Source organism: Molothrus ater, chromosome 3 (assembly GCF_012460135.2).
Source record: "Molothrus ater isolate BHLD 08-10-18 breed brown headed cowbird chromosome 3, BPBGC_Mater_1.1, whole genome shotgun sequence".
Taxonomy (NCBI): Eukaryota; Metazoa; Chordata; class Aves; order Passeriformes; family Icteridae; genus Molothrus; species Molothrus ater.
The window spans coordinates 51,990,021-52,014,085 of NC_050480.2; the positions used below are offsets into that span (position 1 = coordinate 51,990,021).

The 24,065-nt window shown below is 39.3% G+C and overlaps 1 protein-coding gene across 1 annotated transcript in view; it reads left to right on the forward strand.

Moving 5' to 3' along the window:
* Window positions 1–240: 240 nt before the first annotated feature.
* AIG1 (androgen induced 1) overlaps window positions 241–24,065 on the forward strand; it is a 124,674-nt gene continuing 100,849 nt past the window's right edge. The window contains exon 1 of the mRNA XM_036380875.2: window positions 241–564. Coding sequence (XP_036236768.1) covers window positions 424–564 — 141 coding nt within the window. The 5' untranslated portion in view covers window positions 241–423. The remainder of the gene's footprint in view (window positions 565–24,065) is intronic.

Below are 24,065 nucleotides of genomic sequence, written 5' to 3' on the forward strand. Positions count from 1 at the left end.
CGTAACTGCTGAGTCATTGTAGCTGCCGCTTGAAAACCGGCGGGCAGCCGGGTTCTGCGATTAACTCGTGCTCACACCGGCGTCCCTCCCCTCCCTCGGGAACGGCCCGGCCTCCTCCAGCCCGGCCCGGCCCGGCCGCGGAGCTGAAGCTCGGGAGCGCGCCGAGCCCGCCCGCCCGCTCGGCTGCCGCCGCCGCCCGGCCCTGCGGCCCCCCCTGCCCCGCGCTGCCGCCGCAGCCGCCGCCGCACCGTGCGGGCCTGCGCTCCGCCCCGGCCGGGGCCGCGGGGGCGCTCGGAGTCCCGCCCGCACGGCGCGCACACACACAGGGATACACACACACACACACCGGGACACACGGACACACACACGCGGGGCATTGGGACACAGACACAGGCACACGGAGGCGCACCCCGCGCCGCAAACATGGCGCTGGTGCCCTGCCAGGTGCTGCGCGCCGCCATCCTCCTGTCCTATTGCTCCATCCTGTGCAATTACAAGGCCATTGACATGCCCGCGCATCAGACCTATGGAGGCAGCTGGAAATTTCTGACCTTCATAGACCTGGTAAGTGCCCCCGGCGGCGGCCGTGGCCCTGCCCCCTCCCTCGGGCTGCCCGTGGAGCGGCCGCGGCCCGGGTGCATCGCGGCCCCCGGAGCTCGACGGCTTCACCATGCGGTGACCTTAAAGCGGGGCGGCGACATGTTGGGGCTGCAGGGCCGGCCGTGAGAGGGGCCAGCCGGACTCCGCGGAGCCGGGTGGTTTGAACGGAGACGGGCACGGACAAAGCCGAGCGGCTGCTGCCTGCCTGCCAGCGGCCGTGGGGAAGGTGCGCCTGACGGCCTGCCACCCGAACCAGTGCTGCTGATGTGTTTCGCCTTTTCTAATGGCCGACAGTGAACACCAGAACCTGCTGGCCCAGCATCTGGCTCCCGTGTGCTGTCAAAATAAATATGTCTTGCTCCTTTTGGCCCTTCTGAGGAATCCATCCGTGACAGGTGCAAGTGTGTCAGTGATGCAAAAAGAGCCAGGCAACTCCAACTTGCCAGATCCAGTTAGTTTTGGTTGCAAATCCATAAACGAGTGTATGAAATAAAAGACATGTCATTTCACCATATTTCTTCATAAGGGTCCAGATCTGTTAGAGTCACCAGCATGCTGGCCTGCTAGAGAACACCAGGTGCTAGTCAGGACTAGTTTTAATCTGAGCTTCCTTAGGCGTGCTGCCCCCATAACAAGTGTTCCCTTAGTGCAGGTGGGAGGAGAGGGGGCGGGAGGAAGAGAGGAGATGGGAGGAGAAAATTCATTCTGGTTCAGAAATATGATAGCAAACTTACACCTAGTACCTAGATCAAAATACTTTTTTTTCTTTGTATCCACGGTGTAACTAGGTGAGAAATTTTGCGGTTCCAACTCACTGAAAGGTCCCAAAATGCAAGTATTTCAGTCCCTCCCAGTGATAACAGCTCTCTCAGAACTTCATTGTAGATTCACAAGTATTGCTGCTGTTGCCTACACACATGTTACTGACTCTCTGGGTTGAGTTTGTGGGCTTGGAGACCAAGATTCAAACACTCATGGCCAAGCAGGTCAAGTGTGCAAATTTCTGTATCAGGATTAAGTTAAGGTTCACTGAGGTATTTTATTTGCAGAGAAGAAGCATCTACTATATTTTTCACTTAGCCAGGATAATTTTTTTTGCAGTTGCAAAAATTTGCTGGAGCTCTGAGGTTCCACAGCAGTAACTAGTACTTTTGCTGCAACTCTAAATTAGTGTCTTAAGGCTTGATGTTTATCTGGAGGACAAACTAGAATCTATTTTTTTTTTACCTTTTGTGTTGCTGAACAGTACTGTCTGTAATATTGGTTAATAGAAGTTAAAATAAAATTCCAGTAAGTTAGGGGGGTAGCTGTTGAATTCAGTGACAGTTGAACTGGAAGTGAACCAGCCAAATCTAAAAGCTGATAATCTCTTTGAGTCTCCTTCACCTTTTTCTCTTTTCTCCTAGCCCTGACAGTTGCTTGAGGACTAAGTCAACCAGGGCTGTCACACAGTGAAAATTTAACTGTAAATGATAGTCGTCATTTCCCAAAAATTATAGCCTTGTCAATGGCAAGCTCACATGGGCTTTTCCATCAAAGCATGTACATGGTCCAGGCTACTTCTGTCGGGGCTCAAAAGGTCATGGTAAATATGTAGTGCTTTCTAAAATAGCACTAAATGGTTATCAACTGCAGCTAGTTATTTTTGTCCTTTGGCTAATAGTTGTCATGTGTTTCCCATAGTCAAGCCCAGTAATTGAGGAAAGATTTAGCTATTTCTTACAGTATTCAGTCCTTCAAAATAACACACAATTCAATGACTTGAATGCCTTTCTCAGTGACTAGCCAGCATGCAGAGCTCTCCACTTGCTGATGATATGTCTTTATGTCCAAATGGCCCTGCCAATATCTTATGTGAGCAAATGTATCTTTCTGTTCCTTGGGACAGCTAGGAGATTTGACAAAACAAAACCAGTTAGATTCCTGAGGAGGATACCGGGAGGCATGGTTGGAGGATGTTAGGCACATTTCCAAAATCCCGTATCTTGACTAAGTCTTGAAAAGCTCTTCCATAAGTTTCAGTTTGCTCAGCCATGTGCACTGTTCCTGTGTCAGTCACATTCAAAGGCTGTCTAGACAAAATATCATCAATGCCAGAGTCTTGGCAGACGTGTGTTCTTGCTACAGATTGTACCTCCACAAACAGAGATTTCATCTTTGACATCACAGAAGCACGTAGAATTTCTTTCTGCTTCCAAAAACTGCTACCAGTTTCTGAGAAAAGCCAGTTTATTACTTTAATCTGAAAAGTAATTTGGAATTTTTTCCATCTGTCCATTTGCAAAGGGATGTTCGTTCCAGTCTCAGCATCCATAAATCTCTTGGAGTCTTAAGTAGCCAGTTTTGTAGAGGTGCTGTGAGAAATGATTTACAGTTATCAGCAGTTATTATACTTTTGAACTGAATTATGACAATCTAGTAGTTTGGACTCTAAAACATGGGACAGTAAAACATTATAAATGTATGCAGTGGTTTGAACAGTAGACTTTGAGCCCTCACACTGTTCACGGAAGTTGAGCATTAAGAGGAAGTTTTTAAATACAAATGTAATGTCTCTGTCGATCCAAAGTATTTTGGATGTTCATATCTACGTAGTGTTTTGGATACCAATGTTCATCCCTAATCTCTTTTGTTTTTGAATTAGGAAAGAAAACAAGTGCAACCAATGAATTTTAACTGCTATCATTCTTATGACTTACTATTTTTTTTGCAGTTGCAAATCTGATGGCAACATTCCCTAAAACACCTGTGACAGTGGAGTATTTTTCTGGTTTATGAAGCAATGCACAGGCAATATGTTTTGACATTACATTCAAGATGCTCCTGACTGCTGCTACTAACAGTAATATCTCCACTTCAGCCTTTCTTCTTCATATATAGAGGTGGTAGATATTTACCCTGCTTTTTGAAAAGGTGGTAAAGATACCTGCCTAGTACCTGTGTATTCCAAAGCCCGCCCAGAAAAGACAGCAGTGTCTTCTTTGTGATGTATAGAGAGGAAAACCAAGGTGTGAAGAGGTAAAGAGTTGCTGCCAAAATAAGTTGGTGGACCCAGCATATGGAATTATGAAACTGAATATTCAGGCTAGTTCAAAATTACGTGTTGCTTTCATTTAAACTCAAAACACAAACCAAGCCCTGAGGTTAGTTCCTGTGAAAATAGCAAAGAATTGGATTCAGATGGGATATTTCAAGAAATGGGCCTAAAATTTCTTGTTATAGCTGCCTTTATTTAACTCAGATTCATGATTTTGTGCTTTAATAGTAGAATGCTGCAGGACAGCACTGTCCTGTGCTGCACCCCGTAAATAGATTGTTGAGCCTCATAGCTGAAATTTAAGTTAGGCAGGAAATGATGCCAGCAAATATGATTCTTTGCAACAACTTTGTCATCTTATATAAATATCTCAGAAATTTTCCTTATGCAGTTCTGTAGGTACTTGAAGTAGCTGGATTAAAGATAATAGTACTTGGTCATCCTGCATACACTGCAGTCACATCCTTGCCTTTATAAATACACGTTTGTTGAGGAATCCATTGCACCAACTCGTTTAAAAGTTGCTATTGCATTTTATTCTTCAGTTTCTCTTGGATCTCTTACTTTTGATGGGAGAGGAGGCAAAATTAAATAGAATTTGGCTTCTGGAATAAAGTGGAGAGCCTGTGGGTGCCAAAAGAAGACCAAATCTACTTTATGTGTTTGTGTGTGTGTAATAATTAGCAGAAAAGTAACTTAGAGTTGTAAGTATGTAGCTCCTTAGTATGGGATGTGCTGGTCTAAATAGCTTCTAGTTTTCATTGTGCAGTTTTTCTGAAAACTTTATTCCTCAGAGAAAGTAAAGTAACTCAAGATATGAGTGCACATATATTAAAAAATTTATGATTTTTTGATTTTGTATTTTATAATCTTAAGGTCTCCCTGATAGGCAGCACAGGGTAGTTACAGAGACAGAAAGCAAGGCCAGATTTTTGGAAGCAGTCTCAAGTGTTATGTTTTATGATTAATCATCATAAAATTAATAGTCCCATTTTTAATATCAGAATGTTAACCTGGGTATTCCCATGACTTGATTCAGCGCAGCCAAAGCTAGAGAGGAACAGATTTTGCTCATATATAAATCTGCCTGAGTTATACAATTATTATTCTCTTGAAAGAAATAGCAGGATGTCTGGGTGAACTTTTTATATGTTGCCTGGCAGATTGAGTTCTACAAAAAATAGGTATGTGCTCTGTTTCCAGCACACATTTTTTGCCAGTAAATGCTGGGATTTTTTTTTTCAGAAAACACCTTTAGATTTAGTTTGATTAAGTTCATATAAGTGATCAGAACTTACATCCTTGTCTCTAAAAACTTTCAGAGGACCTTGTTATCAACCGGACTAGAAATTCGAGTTGTTAGACGTATAATTTATTTAATTAGTATATTAGTTATTAAGTTGTATGAGATACAGTTACTGGACAACAAAAAAAGACATCAGTTTAGCAAAATGCAGCTAAAACTTTTTGGTGATTTGTACCCAATTTGGATTTAGTGGAGCTGATAGGAAATAAATGGGCCAGAAAATACTAGAGGCCAATAGTTTCAGAATGAAGGAATGATAAACAGTACCATTGGTGTATTATTTGAAATTGAGTGAGTTTCATTGCTAACTGTATGGGTTACACTTGCCACAAGCAGAGGACAAAAGTGAAAACACATTCCATACTCTATGGAATATAACTATGACTCTTTTACAGGATTTCCCTTAGTAAAATAAATTTCACCTTATTATTTCCTTTTTCATCATCTGTAAAGTTAGCCTGATATGCAAGTGTTTTATGGCTTTTGAGTGAAAAGATTCCAGAAGTGTAAAATATTACTATGCATTTATTCCCAGTAGTAATTAACCATCATATCTAAATATCTCTGTGGTGTTACAGAGAATACAGTCAATGGAGAATTTATCAGTTTACATAAAAAAGGATTGTTTTTTAAGGAATAACAAGATGAGGTTTCTTAATGATACTTAAGGTATTTGAGAGAAAAGGTAACAATATAGGTAGAAGAGCCTTTTAAGTATTTCAGAGCTTTTTTTTCACTCTTGGGCTGTAAACATGTCTGGGGAAGAGTAATGTGTAGTGCTGTTGATGCAGTAATAAACATGTAATAGTGTCACCCTTCTTTATTCATAGATCCATGTTTTCCATTTGCTGTTGGTAGTGCTATTACAAACTCAGTGGAATTTGAGCACTACATTGAAGTGTTCCGTTTTCACATTGCATTAGTCTGCCTTTTTTTACAATTGTACTTAAGTATGATGTACATTTAATTTGGGAATTCTCAGGGAAGTTATGGCTATCTTGAACTGTTTGTGTTGGCAATAGGGTTGGCAGCGTAAAGCAGGAGAATGGAAGAGAGGAAAAATGGGGATCACTTTCCATGATGATAGATTTAACTAATGTCAGTAGTATTATTTTAGAACTTGGAGTAGGTAAGTGATATGCAGCAGTGCTGTGTTTTACACCAGTGTACGGTCTGTAGAGTTTTGTCAGAAGAGTTTCAAATGATGACAGCTTGGTTTAGTAGTCTTTCAGTTGCCCTTTGAAAAACATCCTATTTACTTAAGTTGTATAACAGTTGAACTGTTTTCTTTAAAATTTTATTACAGTGATAAGGATAATTCAGATAATCTTATATGCCTTCATGTGGCAAAATTGTTTTAAACAATTAGTTTAAGCAAGGACAACACATCTAGTGTTCTACATTAGTGTTCTTTGCTGAAGTCATTTGGGTTCTGAGCTGTCCTAATCCATTGTGAATATAAGTATTTAAAAATTATTTAATCAATGTATTTTTGACCTTATATTTGTGTTATGTTAATGCAGCTGTGTAAGTTTATACAAGAAATAGATTCTGGAAGATTGACCTTCTTAAGCTGTAGTAAAGATCTATATAGCCTATCAAATAATATTCTTAACTAATATAGAAAATTGCAAACTTAGGGTTCTAATTTAAATATATTTGTAATAAAAATCAAATAACACTTGATTCTTTGCAGTTACATGAACCTTAGGATGTACAAGGATTTGTAGGGTAGATTGCCATGTAGGTAGTCCTTAGGCTGAAAAAAAATACGTGGTAATATGTTACTGTACAACAAATCTGAAGTTGACCTATAAGTAAAGAAAAAGCCTTAATGAAATTAAAAAACCTTCACATTCTGCAGATATAAGTTTGAAGATTTGAATCAAGTAAAACGATTGAATCAAATAAAGAAAAAAATAGGCAATTCTGCAGTCTGTTGAACACAATATATGAGATTCATTGTGAAGGATTATGCTGTGTGTATACCTGTGTGTATACCTGAGCAAACTAATTAAAAAAATCTTAAATTCCTTCTATGAGATGAAGTATTTTCTATGCTGCAACCTTCCATATCTAATGATAGGTTTTGTGAGGACCTGCATATCCTAATGCAATATGTAGAAAACATTTTTCTAATTGTGCTACTTTAGTATAGTCTCTGATGTTGGGAGGAGCTCATTCTGAGTGGAGAATTTCTTGTCATTTGGAGTTCTAACTGCTAATGCAATTCCAGACAGTAAATGTAAAAATGATCAATGCCAGTGACAGGTAAGTATGCTTTCTCTAGAATTCAAGAGAGAAATAAATATTGGTGTACAAGAAAGTTCACATTGGATATTTCTGTATTTGAAATAAAAGTGATGTTATTGCTTGCAAAACACTCATGCAAGACATCAAACTCCTTTCAGTGTAGGTTTATGGGATTTTTTTAAGTATTTGAATATGAGGCCTGGTCTTCTCATCTTGCTGTTTCACTATATGTATGTATATATGGATAAATATGGCATATAAGGTAGAAACAAAATTGACAACTGACTTATTTTGTAGACCAACTCTTTGAATGAGTATGAAAAGCTTTCATCCTTCCAGTGAAAGCTTTTTCAAATTTTGCCTTATTTGCCAGCATTTATTTGTGTAATTACATTTTCCCTGTACTGTATTTTCCAAGGCTCTGAATTTGTTATTAGTCTTCAAAGCTTTGCAGACTTTGTTCCATTACTATGTATAATGCAAGATTTTTTTCAACTCAGCATAGTTAAATATGCTACCACTGAAAAAGCTGTGTTTAACTTTAGTGAATGGAAAAGTTAACCCAACTCTGAAGAAAAAAAAAATCTGCTGGAAGTAAAACTTCCAGACTTTTCAGACAGGAAGAAACTGTAAGTCAAAATTTATAAATATGTGTTGGTAAGACTTAAAAACAAGCCCCTCTCCCAATGAGAACTGTGATTAAGTTTTGGGTTTTTTTCAAAATACTGCAAAATTGCTTTTATGCTGCAAATTTTGGGGATTCTGTTGGTTGAAAACAGGCTAAGGTTATGTAAAATGCTAGGGGAAAATAAGAACCTGATTTTCATTTGTATGAAGGCTTCTTCTGGCAGTGTAGCTAAATCCCAATTTTCCCTTGAGAGTTTCAAAGTACCATTTGAATGCCTCTAGTTGTATTCCCTGAACATCCTGTCTTACCACTGCCCATACAAGCATCCAGTTTACAGTAGGTTTTCCAAACAAATATGCCAAAAGGTGAAGTTGTATAATAATTTCCACTTTAATCTGTTTGTAGCTGACATGGTTCAGGTATTTTTGTTGCAGTTGTCTGTCAGGTTAGTTGTTTTAAAGTGCATGAGGACTCTGCAGTGTAGCTCAAAACAAAACTAGTACTGCTGCATTTTTCCTAGCTGAATATTTGGTGTCCTGGTAAAGTAGAATAGAATGTGCAGGAGAGCAGGATGTAAAATCCCTCACTAATTTCTTCCTTACTTGTAAAGCAACAGACAAGGGGTAGTGGGTTTTTGCAATTAATTGGTCCAACTGAAACAATTTAAGAGGCTGAGTCTTAACTCTGTGAATGCTGCTAGACTCTTCAGACTGCTTGAGCTGCTTATGCAGGGAGGGACCTAGCTGAGAAATTAAATTTGAATCTATTTGGGATTGATTGGTTCATTTTTTGTTTCAAGCCGTGCTGTCTGTATTTGTGTATTTTTTTAAACCTAGGGGTTTGTGTACCTAAGGGTAAATTTACTTTTTTCTTCCCTATATTTGTGTATATTTTATAATGTGTCTTGAAGCCTTCTGGTCCTGACAGCACATAAGTAATAAATCGTTATTTATTATTATTGTTAATATTATTAGAATTCAGCATGAGTGGGAGTTCCACATGCAAAGTACAGGTGGCATATGTTCCTAAATGTACTTGGTCAGATGCAAAAGGAAGAAAAAGAAACTGCTGACTTGAACTGCTACTATATGAATTGGTGAAATGCAAGAATACAGAAGGGATGTTTTCCCTGCGAGGTGCTTAACAAGCGCATGCCTGTGAAAGGGATGGAAGCATTTCAGACAGCTGATGTTGGGGCAAGTGGCTGATCCTGAGGCACGGCAGTGGGGCCCTTGCCCATAGGGAAAATACAAGTTGTTATGGCCAGGGCTTGCGCAGGCTCAGCCGTGTAAAGAAAGGAAGTAGGGAAGTGAGGGAGAAAAGGAATCGGACATGACAGCACTTTGTACCTGGGGCGCATAGGTGACAGAGTGCACCGTGCCGACCAGTTCTGTGTTGTGACTAACTGGTATTTAGGTATTTGACTGCCGGCTATGAGGACAAAGTGAGGGAAAGCAAAGGGTGGAGATGCAGAATGGCTGGTATTTCTTGACCAAACCAGCATGTGTTAGCTCCCTCAGACTTCCCTCCTTTCCTTTTCCTCGCTGTCATTTCTTCCTCCCGCACACCCACGCAGTCTCCCCACACAGCCCCCCTAGCTGGGGGCACTGGTGCCACAGCACCACTTCTCTGCACATGCGTGTTTGGCTTAGCAAGCCGTGCTCAGCACAGGGGGCTTGCAAAGCTTGTCCCAGCTAGAAGCCATATGCGCTGACAGATGCAGAGGTCCCCATTTGCTGTTCACTTAGGCTTACAAACAAATGGAGACTCCATGCTGTGAAAACTTTCTTAACCTGGGTTTACTTGTTCTGTATTCCAAGGACTGTGCAGTAGACACAACTGTCTGCATTCCAGTAGGTCCCAGGAAGTGAGTCCCAAGAATGCGTGAGTCAGTGGAAACCTCTGCTGTGTGGAGCTGCATGGCACTGTACTTTTAAACTGGACATCCAGGAGGCTGGAAGGGATTTGGTATGTTCAGGTGTGGACACACATCTTCGTGTACGTTTGATATAATAGTTATTTACCTATGCTGCACATAATTTGAAAATATCAAACTGTCATAAGAGCTGCTCTGTTCCATAGGCTCTCCATAAGCTGTGCACATCTCAGGGTAAATTGGTCTACTGCTACTGAAGTCAGTTTAGGTGACCAATTAATGAACAATGGGTCAAAGGTTACAGCAGTTCAAGATGCTGTTCAGGTTTTTCAGTGTCGACTGTAGAGGACAGGAGAGAGCAGACAGCTTTTGGGTTAGCTGTCTCATGACCTACCGTGGCTAGAAAGGGATACTCCTGCGTTATGAAGGAGCTAATGATCTTTCTAATTCGAATATATATTATCATAGAAGATTAGCATTCAAATCTCCTTGACTCATTGCCAGTATAATTTCAGAAGCTAGACACCTATGGTTTTCCATAGATTGTATTCTCTGCTTTTAAGTTATATGTCATTTCAGGCTAAGTTTTATTTTCCTTTTGTCATGGTTTAAGGCAGAAGCTACTTACAATTATTACCAAATATTACCAAAATACTTCAAAGCTGTTTTGCTCCCTATTAATTACAAGGCTGAGTTCAAATGATGAGATGTATTTTATGACAATGCATTTTAGAAAAGTGTGGCAGGACCTCTTGTTACTTTGAGGATTTGGACCAGTGGGATCTGAACTTCTTGATTTTAAAATTCAACCTGCAACATAAAAGCAAAATATGAATGTTCTTGAAGGTGTGCAAGGGATGACTCTTTTCATCCACTGCTGGCTTTGTCAGTGAAAGTACTGTCCCTTTGCCCTGATCCATTTGTGCCCCTTATCACCCAGTCAGGCTCCTCAGTTACAAGTTGCTGTCAGCTATCAGTATATTTTCTGCCTTTTTTTTTCTTACAGGAATCCCCCTATCCAATTTCTCTTCCCTTGTTCTAGTATCTTCTAACCCAGCAGTCTCCTTGATCCTTCAGCTCTTCGTTGCAGTTCCAATTACACTCCCAGTGCTCTTCCAGAAGCCTGTGTTTTCCTGTCAAGTGCTGCTCTTCTTACCCCACGTACTCCTTACACTCCTTCCCCACCATTCACACAGACTGTCTTTCCTCCCAGTGCGTTCATTCTCATATATTCTGTATTCTCACCCTGTCCTTCCCAAATACCAGACCTACTCAGTGTCATTCATTATCTCCTGTTTTTAAAGCACCTCGTATAGACCCAAACCAATAAAAAATAAGCCATCTTCCATTAGAAAAACTTGATCTTGCTGTGGTGTGGCCTTAAATAAACCAGTTTGGAAATTATGCTGTTACATAAGACTCTTAGCTTTGCTCTCTGTTTTTGAACAAGTTTTTAAGCATCCTGGTTACAGGAAAAAAAAGCCTGTAAGTGTTAAGCATAACGGATCATGATCCTAATGTTTATTATGGTGTTAAAATCTTGTCATTTCTTGGTAGTCTGCCATTCAATTTTTTTATGATAAAATTTCCAATTCAGAAGCAGGTCCTTGATAAAAACTGACATTTAACATGAAAAATCAAAATTATGTACAGAATCGGCAATCGGTATTTATTCTGACGTTTTCCATCTTTTTTTTTTTTGTAATGTACTTGTTTTAAATGAGATGCCAAAATTATTTAAATTGTATTTTATATTTCCTAATAAGAAAACTTGTCTTTTAACAATCATCATGAGGTTTGAAATCTACTACTTTCAGTGAAATGAACAAAAATGTTTTTGAACATTGCTTAGCTGCTTAGCTTTTCAGCTGTTAATAGAAACAGCTTCTTTCTCTTTTTTCATGTGAACATATACAAGTACTTGTACCTTATTTGTAGGTGCAAATTTTGGCTGTATGCAGACACACCTGGTGCAATTTAGGAGTAAGGAAAGAGAGAAATGTACATTTCACAATGATAACTTTCTCCTCAAACCCACATGAAAACATACTCATTTTTGTCAGGGGTTACCAGATAGAGATAAGCCTGCCATGGCTCCATGTCACAGACATCTTTTTATGAAAATCCTTTTCTTAGGATTTTTCTTCCTGAGAAGCTGAGACGCTCCAGGAACAAAATGTAAACAATGTTTATCTGCTGCTGTGGAATGCAACAGGTGCATCTGTGATTGGACCATCTTGGATGTTTACAATTAATGGCCAATTCCAGCCCAGTTAGCTTGGACTCTCTGTCCGAGCCACAGACCTTTGTTTTCATTCCTTTCTATTCTTAGCTTAGCTAGCCTTCTGAGATGAAAGCTTTCCTTCTATTCCTTTTAGTATAGTTATAATGTAATATATATATCATAAAATAATGAATCAAGCCTTCTGAAATATGCAGTCAGATCTACGTCTCTTCCCTCATCCTGAAGACCCCTGTGAACACTGTCACAGCTCCACTCCCCCATTTCCAACCATAAGCAAGGCTGAACACATGCCCAGTGGACACATAGAAAGACAGACATGTAAAATCAGTTTGCCTGTAATCCAGGTCAATACAAATAAACTTCTGATTGAACTAGGTGGCTTAGAGTCAATATCTTTTAAGATATGTTAGCCAGGATGTCAAGTGATGTTTGGAACAAGGAATGGTCAACACATGACCCCCTAGAGTCTGTATCCTGCCTGCTTAGCCTTCCTGTGCTGAACACAGGGCTGGGCTGCAGTTAGGGTGCTGTGTTCCCACTTTGGTCTCAATGTCACTTCTGTCAGAGAGTTCAGCCCTAGCACAGGGCCTACCTGTGTGGCACATCCCTGGAACCAGTGTTCACAGCTGCCTTGTGATAAAATGTTCCAGGACATCAGTGCGTCTCGCAAAGATCCAGATCTACAGGCGTCTTATGATATTACTTCCAACAGCTAATGGAAAGGTAACAAAGATCTTGATCTACAGGGGTACTTTGGTGTTAATTTTTACAGCTGATGGGAAGGTATTCTCTCTGTATTATTCACATGGGTTCTGCATAGTTTGCACTCGAGTTGAGGTCAGACTCCCAGTTCTGGTAGATACAAAGCATCCACATATGCATGTGACTTAGAAATATGTGATTTTTCAGCACATTGTAAGATAAGACATAAAATATTGAAGGAAGATTTTTTCTGGTTTTTGGTTTGGTTTTTTTTTAAATGCCACTTCTTGTGTGATTGTAAATTTAGAAATTACGAATTTGTTCCAGAAGGGAAGAAAAGAATCAATCTCACAATTTCTTGTGAGGAAAAAGATTTAGAAAAAGTATTTCAAAATCATGGTTTCAGAGCAGTTGAACTGATCAAGTGAAAACAAGACATTTGATTGTCTTCATTAAAATACTCGGACAAAACAAGGTTAGAAAGGAATCAGCCACTGCAGTGAGAAACTGTTATTCAGAAATATTTTGTCAGTGGTATTAATTGAAAATGTGTTAAATTTCCCTCTAGCAAGGGGCGGATCGATGTCACAAGAGGACTATAACACGGAAAGTTGTGACTTAATCATAAATTACCTTATTTCATAGGAATTGTACCTGTGCTGTGTGGAATAGTCAATGCAAGCTTAAATTTGAAAGTGAGAGTCAGAAGAGTGTGATAAATCCAAGCCCAGAAAATAACAACTGCTTAACCTTTTTCTTTTTGTTTTTTCTTTATTATTTTTAACTATGTGCAACCTGATTACAAGAATTAGTAAGTATTTTGAAGACAAAACCAAAAAATAACAATATGGTACAAGTTTTTTTCTGGCCAGTCTTGCCCTTGCAGACCTTGTATTTTGCCTGTCTTGTTTCTTGTGTTAAGTGCATGTGACCAAACAGTATTTGCCAGACAAAGAACTGTAGTGATGGAGGCAAACATGTTTTGTGAGATACTTATTTGCATGGTGTGCCTGTATCTCAGTGGTGTATTTTCAGACAAGAACTCTTTGGCTAGGCTGTGGTATAGACAGCCTTGAGCACTCATTCTGAATCACTCCAGTGTCTTCATGCTGGTCTGGAGTGTATATATCTTGTGTGAGAGAAGACATATCCTTGATACTCAGAATTCCATAGAGTAAACTGACCTTTTTAGAGAACTCTTTCTAAGCCAGGTTCAGCATTCTGAATCAGACCTGGAACAGACCCATCTTTTATTAATATAATGTCTTCTGATTTACTGCAGGAAGACACTGAAATGATTAAGTGTACCAGCAGTCTGCATAAAATGCCTGGGTGACCTCCGAAGCACTATGATAAATATCAAAGAAAAAATTTTAAACCTGTATGATCAGCTTAAGGAAAATTAAGGCCATATCTCAGTTTGTTGGAAATACTGGTAAAGTAGGAAGACAGGTAGTGCCTGCAGAGTGGCAGAAGATCTAGGTCACATCTTTTTCCATATGACCTAAAATGAATGAGTATGCTGGGTTTAAAGTATCTTTCCACTGGAGTTTGCTTTGCAGTTTTTTTCCTTGGTGGTCTTCCCAAAAGAAAGTACAGGTAAATTGTATAAACAGCTAATTGACCATTCTAAATGATCAATCTTGTCTGTTCTCTTTAGGGATGCTTACAAGTGTACCATCTCCTTTGTTTTCCTTATTCCAAGAAAGAAGCAGTACACATATAGAGACCTTCAAAAAAAAATTAACATCTTCTGATAGCAAGCATCTTACTAAAATCCCTTTGTAGTGCCATTGTACCTTTTATTACAAGTTCTCAAAGCATTTAAGAAATATTTGCTAACTAAAGCCTCACATCTCTCTGTGGAGAAGTGTGATTTGAACCAAATGCAATCACAGCAGACAAGACACTGAAATTGGTTGGACATATAGTCATTAAAATCCTTTAGGAATTACCTTAGTTGTGTAATCTGTATGTTAATCTCAGGCGGTTTAGGAGGTGATGTGGGGCAGAGGCTGCCCACAGATTACCCCTGTTCAGCCTTTGGGGTTTTTTGCAGTGTGGGGCTGGAGGCTATTCAACGTGCTCTGCTTGGGCTGTTAAGCATCACCTGCAGTCTGCCCTGTCTTACCTGGTGATTTGCTCCTGCTGCTATTCACTAAGATATGGGAAATGTGTGGACATAGCCATTGGATGTGAATAAACCCAGGTGCTTCCCCCTTGGTGGATCAGGAGCAACCCAACTCCACTTTGGCCCCACCTTCTTCTGCTGTCCAAGATAAGAACCACAGCCCTGGGGTAGCTTTGGCCCTACTTGGTGTTGCAAGAGGCACTGTCTTCAGCCTATGCCTACCCAGGCACTGCAGAGCAAGAGACTGGAGAGGCAGGCTGCATGTTTACATGCTGGATGTAGGCGAGTGCATTTGATGGTACAGGAAGGGTGATCTGAGTACAGGCTGCAGATGAGGGAGGAAGGAAGAGACACAGCTATTTAAATGGTAGAACGTAGGCTGCTGCTGTGGGTGCAGAGTGGGTGATTGCTGCAGCAGCACTTCAAGAGGCATAGCTCCAGCAGGGCAAGTTGACCTTAAGAGAAAAAAGATGCGGGCTGTAGACTGAAGATTTGCCTGTGTGCATGCTGAGTTCAGGACATCCTCAGTCTGCAACAGCTGTTGGAATGATGGACATATTTCTGGACAGAAGGAGGTGTACCTGCACTGTGCACCATATGTGGCATAAATGAAGAATCTCTGGGAAATGTTTAACCTGCTGGGTGTATACTGTGAAGTTAATCCTTGTGTGAACAGTAGGTGTTTATGCAGAAGAACCAGGCATTCAGCAGCCTGGACAAGTACCACGAGTCCTCACATGCTGCCTGAAGACAATTTCTAGCTGGAAAGAGGGAAAAATGAATGTAGGGTAGCTCAGCTCTAACCTACACAGCAAACATGTAGGTTAGCATGGAGGCTTCCACCCACATGACCTACTTGTGGAACAGCTTCTTTTTTGAAATAAACAGCGCAGTATCATCCATGCCGGTTTGAGTAGGACGTGTATTTCTGTTGGCTGGAAGAAAGGAAGGTACAGTTGTCAAGCCCAGATGGAGGCTTTGAAATATGCATGATAGTGGCAGCTGTGTGTGGGAAGAATGAGTTGAAGTGTGTTGAGGAGGAGGAGGCTTGTTTACTGCGCTACTGTCTTCTTGTAGCTGTGGAGTTGAATGAGGAGAGAAACGCGGAATGTGTTTCATGTCTGTGGATTATTGCTTCACTGTGCTGGACAATTTTTCTCTCCCGATATTCTTTACTTGTTTGAAAATTCATAAAGGATCAGTGATTTGCAGTGAAAGAGATTGCAAAGACATATCATCTGTATTTCCTGGATCTCCATGGATCAGTCCCTGATTTCAGGCCCTTCTGCCTGAAGGATCCATCTTCAAATGGATCTGGGCTGAGGCAGCTGTGTGCATGCTTTGGGGAGGAATGCATTGCCCTGTCAGCCTTTCTGATCTTGAATTTCGTGTGTGCCCTTATTTATTAGTGTATTTCGTAGTCCGTGGTTATGTAAATGGTTAAGCCTATGTATGACTGGCATTTGGGTGTCAGGGCCGTGTTTTGTTGCTGCTGTAGTCGCTGGTTGGCAGTAATGCTCAGGGGTGGCTGCAGGTGAGACCTGGCTGAAGGCAGTGGTGTGCAGCTCACCCTCTTCCTCATGGGGAAAGGGGGGCAGCTGGGGGCAGATTGCTGAGGCCTTCCAGCCAAGCCTTGCCTACAGGTGGCCTGCTGCTTGGTTCCTGGGTGCCTGCCCTTCTCCCCCTGCTTGGAAAGGCAACCTGTGGTGCTGAGCTGGGGCAGCCTGGGAGGAGATTCAGCTTTCATGGCTGTGGAGTGCACCCCCTCTTTTCAGGACAAAAGGCAATGCCAGCCCTAGCCAAAAGGTTTAGTGATTCATAAGAGAGACTATATGTCCTTAGGATTATAAAAGGGGAGGTTGTGCCATACACAACAAAAAGCATTGCATTTATGTAGTGAAGTGGATAGGGTCAAGTTAATTCAGAACCTCCTTTGGGTTTTATGTTTACTTTAGATTTTTGTTTACAGCTTTCAGTTATCTCATTAATTAACACTTTTCTGTGGGGAGAATAAGGGTTCAGGGTTCTTTCCTTTTCCCCACAAGAATATTTTCTAAGCATGTTTTATTATGTATACATTTTTTGCGTTCCCATCCCAGAGCTTGAAATCAGTATTCTCTGAATAATTCCTGAGTATCTCTTTGAGCTATGTGGCCCAAAAAGCTCTTTGACTTAAAGCAAATGATCTAAAAAGAAAGTCTGAAGATCTAGAGTTTTCTGTTAAAAGAATATCAAGAAGGCATAAATCCTAATTACTTCTAGAATCAGAGAGTCAGTTTTAGTGTCAGGTGTTTTACTTTGTGCTAGTGCTTGGTAAGGTGCTCTTACTCCTGTGCTGTCCTAAGAGCCTTTGCTCTTACACTCAGATAAGGGGTATCTACCTCTGCAGAATGCCAGTTAATGTAGTGAATGGTTTCCAGATACACCTGATCTTAAGAGTGGCTGCCATTTTAATCTGTAATCATATGACAGTGACTTCCAAATTTTTATCAGTTGAAAGTCTACATCCCAAGTCATTAATCTTATTTGAGCTTTAAGCTTACAGCTATCAGACTTCTATTATAAACATCCTTCCTTCCCTCTTCATTTTCTTGTTGGTCTTTGAATAAACTGTGCTTCAGACCTTTGCCATTCATGAGGTATGTCCAAGTATTTTATAAAGAACCATAGCCACAAAAGGAAGCAACGTTGGTATTTATCCTCGCTATGATTTTCCACAGCTTTAGTTTTCTCACCTCAACTGTGACATGGACAACTGTGTAAAGAGCCAAAGTTAGAGGTCATCAAATGTTTCATATGGCCAGTTCTCAGGAAATTTTATAAGTCTCTAAAATCCAATTTTCTTGAAGTCATGAAAGACACTGAATTGATCAAAGTGTAGAACCATCAAAAAGTGAAATTTACAAGTGTTTGTGTTGGACAAACACAACATCTTCACAACACTTCAAACAGAAGATGCTGCTGCAAATGGAGTGTGAAAAAATTATCTGCTTAATTAGTAGTAAACAATCACGGCAGCAAAAGGATTTTAGGTGTTTATATTCTCTTAATCATAGTCCAGATCTGCTTCTAACAATTTTACTTTGAAAATTAGGCTTGTTTTATTTTTCTACTCTTTTCCAAATGAGGATGTAACTTTTTTACTGCTAGAGTTTCTTTGCATTCTTCATCCAGTTTTAAGGCTTCTAGTTTGCACCTTGTGTTGCCATGTAAACCTTAGCAATACAAGTACACATCGTTATCATCTGGTAGTGCTTGCATCTTGTCTTCAATTTGTATGTAGACATAGAGGAAATGGAAAGTTCAAGACATGGCCTTTATCCAGAGTCAGTCTAATTTTCTTTCTTCCATGAAGCAGACACCATTTAGAAATACCTGTTTAATCTGGTGAGCAGGCAAACTGAAGCACTCATTTAAATTTTTGAGCTCCTTGTCAAGGTCTGTAACTGAAAATACTTTTTTTTTCCATGATAGAATTATCATCTGTGCATTGCTTTATCAGCAAGAGACAGATGTAAGTGGTGTTTATTTAGAAGTGTGCATGTCTATATTTAAATATGAGCATTCAAAAGATGTCTATAGGAGAGGGAGATAATCTAATTGTAAAGAATTTCTGCCAACTGACTTCTATCAAGGTCAAAAGGATTATTTAATGAGTCTCGGTCAATCAAGAGTTTTGACTGTCTTCTTCCAGAATGTCCTGAGCTGTAAGATGTCATCAGAACGAGTAAATTCTCTGGGCTTCACTTAATCTATAAAATTGACAATAAAAGTAGCTATTGTTACTTCCCTGGATGATGTGTTCAGGTAAAATATTATTTTCCACTGCTTTGTACCTTGGGCTATGAATTCTAGTAGGTTTCTTTATCAGTTTAAAGTCCTACCTGTAAATGTTACATGTTAAATTTCTTCTGAAATACTAGCTGTAATTCTTCTTCACAGTTTCTTCAGACAAATCAGTAATACAGTATTTTTTTACTACATTAGCGAATATTTGTTGCCTTAATATGTAGGATATTTTATCAAATGTTCTGAACATCAGGGAAGAAATTAATAAAAGAAAAACAAACCAGCAGTTTAATTTTGCCTGACAGTATGTAGAGGGATTGGTTATGGCCCTTCAGTGCGGCTTATCTAAAAGTCCTTCATGTAGACTTTTTCTATGCTTTCATTCTCCAAATGCTTAGAAAAAATAGCTTTTTTTCAGAAACTTTGCTGAAGTTAAAATTCAGTAACCACCAGCAGTAGTAGAGTAGTCATGATTTAACCCTGGCCAGCAACAGAGCACCATATGCAGCCCTTGCTCATCCCCCTGTGGTGGGATGGGGGTGAGAATCAGGAGAGTAAAAGGGAGAAAACCTGTGGGTTGAGGTAAAGGCAGTTCAATAGGAAAAGCAAAAGCTATGCACACAAGCAAAGGAAAATGAGTTTGTTTGCCACTTTGCCTGGGCAGGCAGGTGTTCAGCCATCTTCAGGAAAGCAGGGCTCTGTCACACATCACGGTTACTCTAGCAGACAGATGCCATCACTCCAAACATTCCCCTCTTCCTTCTTTTTCCCACCAGTTTATGTAAGGAACATGATACCATATGCTATGAGATATCCCTTTGGTGTCTTGGGATCGGCTGTCCCATCTGTGTCTCCTCCCAACTTCATGTTCACCCCCAGCTTCCTCACTGGTGGGGCAGTGTGAAAGGCAGAAAAAGCCTGGACTTGGTGCAAGCACTGCTCAGCAATAATGTAAACATCTATTTTCAATACTCTTCAGCACTAATCTAAAACATAGTCCCCTATTACAAGCATTAAGGTTCAGGGTTCTAGTTCCAGTTTTCAGGATCAAAGGTGAGGAATGGCATACTCCTTTTGAGGAGTGTACATGTCCAAGGTATTAAACTGGAAGACTCCAGTGTCCCAAGACAAACTGAAGCTTTTGGTTCCAGCAACGGAGAAAATAAAAACTTTGGTTACATCTGTATTTTGCCTCTTATATTTTAATTGACAAAGGACTCAACTAAGTGAAAAGATAATTTCATACTAGTTTGTTATTGTCTTGTCTATATTGCACACAGATATGAGCAACCACCTATGGGAATTCAAATCCTTATTCTCCCAGTTGATAAGCACTTTCATAACATACTATTAGTTATTGGAAAGACTACCTGCAAAACTTTAATAAGCTTTTTCAAGAAATTACATTAGTGCTGCATTTCATATGCAACTTGCCTGGCTGATACTGAAGTGATAGCTTTTTTATCAACATTGGGTATCTTGGTTAAAAGCTGAATTGGTGTTAGTTTGCTGCTGACACCAGCAAGGTAGATCCAGGATCTATAATGAAGACCTCACAAATGAATGGATAGCATCCCTTTAATGTAAACCAGAAATTTGACATGGTATGAGTAAGAATTCTTTGTATGATTGAAAAACAGTGGACTGTAAAATCACATAGAAAAGACTAAGCTATTTGTTTTAATGTCTTTCAGTTTCACGGAGATAGAAACAGATTTTGAACAGTCACTATAGACTTAAAAGGCAGTTCTGGTATGTGTGTATGTAAAAACTTCCTGACCTGTTTAGACAGAAAATGGCAATGAAAGAATCAGTAAGGTACATGCCTAAACATGCACAGATAACTTCTTTATTCTAATGGATGAGTTGAACCTGTCAAGTGCAGATGTTGCAATTGCAGAATGATTTCCAGATTTACATGGGTGACAACTTGGTAGGGTTTGAATTTTTTGATTGTTTCTATGTAAGCATATAAAATAGCAACCAGGCGCTACTGATTACATCTTAGTTAATGATAGTCTAGTATACAACTTTACACTCAAATCTTTAGTTGGTCTGTGTCCCTTGACTCTTTTATTTTTTCCCTCTGAGTAACATGTTTGAAGTCTTACCCGTGTCGGTTCACCAGAATCCTCATGTGAAGCTTAAACCTGTAATGACCATAGGAAAATTCCTTCAGTAGATTGCAAGAATAGTTCAGAAGTATTTAAAATGTTTTGATCAGCTGGAGTCATTCAAGAGATATGAGAATTTCATATCTCAATTAACAATTAAGAGATTTCACAATCCTTGATGCAGCTAAACACTTTCCTTACATGAAGCCCCAGATGTAATGTTACCATAGGATCACTCGGGTTGGAAGGGAAGCTACTGAGGTCATCTAGTCCAATCCCTTAGATTATGTTCAACACTGACCGAGGTTGCCTAGGACTTCATCCACCTCAGTTCTGACTTGGAAACCTCCACTCTTCTTCAGTTACACATCCATCTCTTGTTCTGTACAACACATCTGTTGTGTTGTACAGAATTGCTCAATCCCATTGTCTGCTAAGGATCTCACCGGTGATGATCCTGTTTGATGGATGTGTGATAGTGTAACACGCTCATAATCCATCATGTATCCTAGTACAGCATCATTTCAGGTACTTTTATAAGCATGTACTACACATCCAGATTTTTCAGTAGTTCCTGTTAAATCTAGATGGAGACTGTGCTATTGAAGTTTTTAACAGGAACCACACCGCAGAACTATTTAAAGGTAATGGTTAAGGACCAGAGTTAGAGTTTCCTTCAGTATTAATTGCTTTTTTGACAATACTGCTCTCCTCTGCAGATACAGAGAAAGTATTTCTTGTTATTCATTAGGTTAGTTCAGTAACTATTTCATTCACACAGAATGAAGAAAAATCAATTCAGTGAGAAACCAGCTGGGAGTTAGAAAGTAGGAAAACTGGTTTTCCTCCTACTCACCTGCGAATAACAATGAGGTGTGGGAGGATAATATCTACTACCTTTAAAATCTTGTAGAGCATGGTGAAAAGAAATACTAAATCTGTTTTTACTTACAACAGAAAACATATAGTTTTTTAGTGTATCATTTAAATACATAATGTGTTATTTTAAGTTTTTCTTTGCATTCGCAACACATCTGAAGTTAAGATCATTTATTTAGTTCAGAATTGTCCAGGATTCTGCTTGGAGATATTTAGCATATTCCAGCCTATCACCAGTCATGATACTTATCTAACAGAAATAAAATAAATGCACCATTTTAGTTACGGTTTTCTAGTACAACAAAATATAAGGAGTATAGCAAAAACCAAGATTTCATTTTTTAGGGGAAGTGATTGCCATTTTGTTACTTGGTTTTGGCCCTTACAAGTCTGGTTACCTTCCTGAACTCAGTAGTCCTTTTTTCTGCCTGGGGTTGACTAGGCGGTTGTGTTCAGTGTCACGTTTTTGTAATGTTCGCATGGCATCAATGCCTTAGGCCTTATTCTCTGCAGTTTCCTTCACCAGAAGCTTTATCCAAAAATGGCAAGTAGTGCAAAATGTTGCAGTCTGCTTACTAAGTATATCATACCACAAGGAAATTGCCTTTTTTTTTGTTTTGTCCAGCTACAGTAGTGTTTCCTGTATTTTTTTCAAGCTGAATTTAAAGTGTTGGTTTGGGTTACAAAACAGTAAATTGCTGTGGATTTGTCTGCTTTGCTCTTGGTTGCTCTTCCTGTGCTATTATGCAACAGTGCAGTTAACAGATGTACTATTTTGCCTTCTTACGAAATAGCCATTGATAGGGAACATCTCTGTTGTAAATCTTACTCCTCTTTTTGATCTAAATAAATATGATGGCCTATGAAAAAATTATATATGAAAAATCTATTTTATTAGTTCTTTTAAAAGATTACCATTAATAAGAATAAAGAAATTAAAATTGGGGAAGCGGACTTAATTGTTTTTGAGATTTCATTAAATATAGTTAGCAATTTATTGGTCTCTGCTTCATGATTTTCTGTTGGTTTTTAAAAAATCATAGCTCGAGAGAAATATTACAATATATGGATGTTTACACTCAGTTTACACTCCTGAGTAATGTGCATTGATACCATTTAGGCTGGTTTATGACAGTTCCATGTAAAGCATCCTTTCCATATGACATTAAGAATAATTTAAATAAGAGCTGCATAAGAAATAAACAGATAATCTCTTTGATCAGTTTCAAGTTTCTTCAAAAGATTATAACAGTCTGAAAACACCAAAGAAAAACTCCTATCTGAAGCTGGCTGTCTCTGTATTTAGCAGCAAAATAATTTCTAATTTACTGAGGGCTATTAATGGAAAGCAAACCTAGAACTGAAGTACATGAGATCCTTTCAGGTTCCTTCTCTGATTTCTTGAGTTGTTTAGAGAGGCAAGAGTCCCTCTAATACTTTCTCCATCTTCAGTCTGAAAACCTGGGAAGTGGTAATGACAAAAAACAAAATAAGGGTAGGAAAATTTCTGGAGAGAAGCAATCATAATGCCATAGTAATACTGTGATATGCCGATTGATTATTTTTTTTCAGCTAAATACATTTAAAATATGGACATGATGATATGACAGTTATCCTTTTACCATACAAGGTTAATAAACACTTGGTTAAAATATGACCATTTCTGCTGTAGATATTTTGTGCTTATTTTTCAAATTGACTATGGAATAACGTGCTGACCTTGGCATTAATACAGGTGTTGTAATTATAGACAGGAAATTCCTGAAGTAGTAGTTTTATATTAATTATAATACTACTTTATTTCAATACTATATAATGTTTTGCTTTTAGATGAAGTACACGTTTTGCCTATCTTCATAGCTGGATAAACCCTGCTTCTTGAGAAGAAAGCCCTTTGCAGGGAAGCACAATGTGCTTTTACATCACTGCATGTATGCAAGTTGATGATTGAATATCAAGCATGTTATAAATCAAACCAGTATTTAAGTTGTATTTTCCTCTGAAAGATAATACAATTTCATATAAAGGCAAGCTGTGGTATTCCAACCTGGAGTCCATGTGTATTTTCTGGGTTATTGTTTTGTTTCAGTGTTTTCCACTCAAAAGAAGATATTTGCCTGTATTCAATTTGCCATACTTGTTGGTGCTATTACCTTTGTTTTTTTAGTTATCTATTTTGCATATTTTGGAAGCAGATACAAGCAATGCCTGCAGTGAGTCAAACAAAATTTCATGGTTCTCATAAGAGCTATCACTGTATTGTAACTGCTACTACACCAAGGACTCGGTTCCTTGAAATGTAATACTAATTTTGATCACACTGTGGCTGCACATGTGTTCCCTAAACACATAAGGAAAACAATTTATCAGAGCACTAATTCCAGCAGAGTAAGTGAACACACATCTGTGTGGATACTGTGGGAGATTACTGCTGAGTGGTATCTCTTACTGAAGGTCATCAGTTAGATTTTCTGGTAAAGTATAACTCTTCCTGAGTTGGCATCA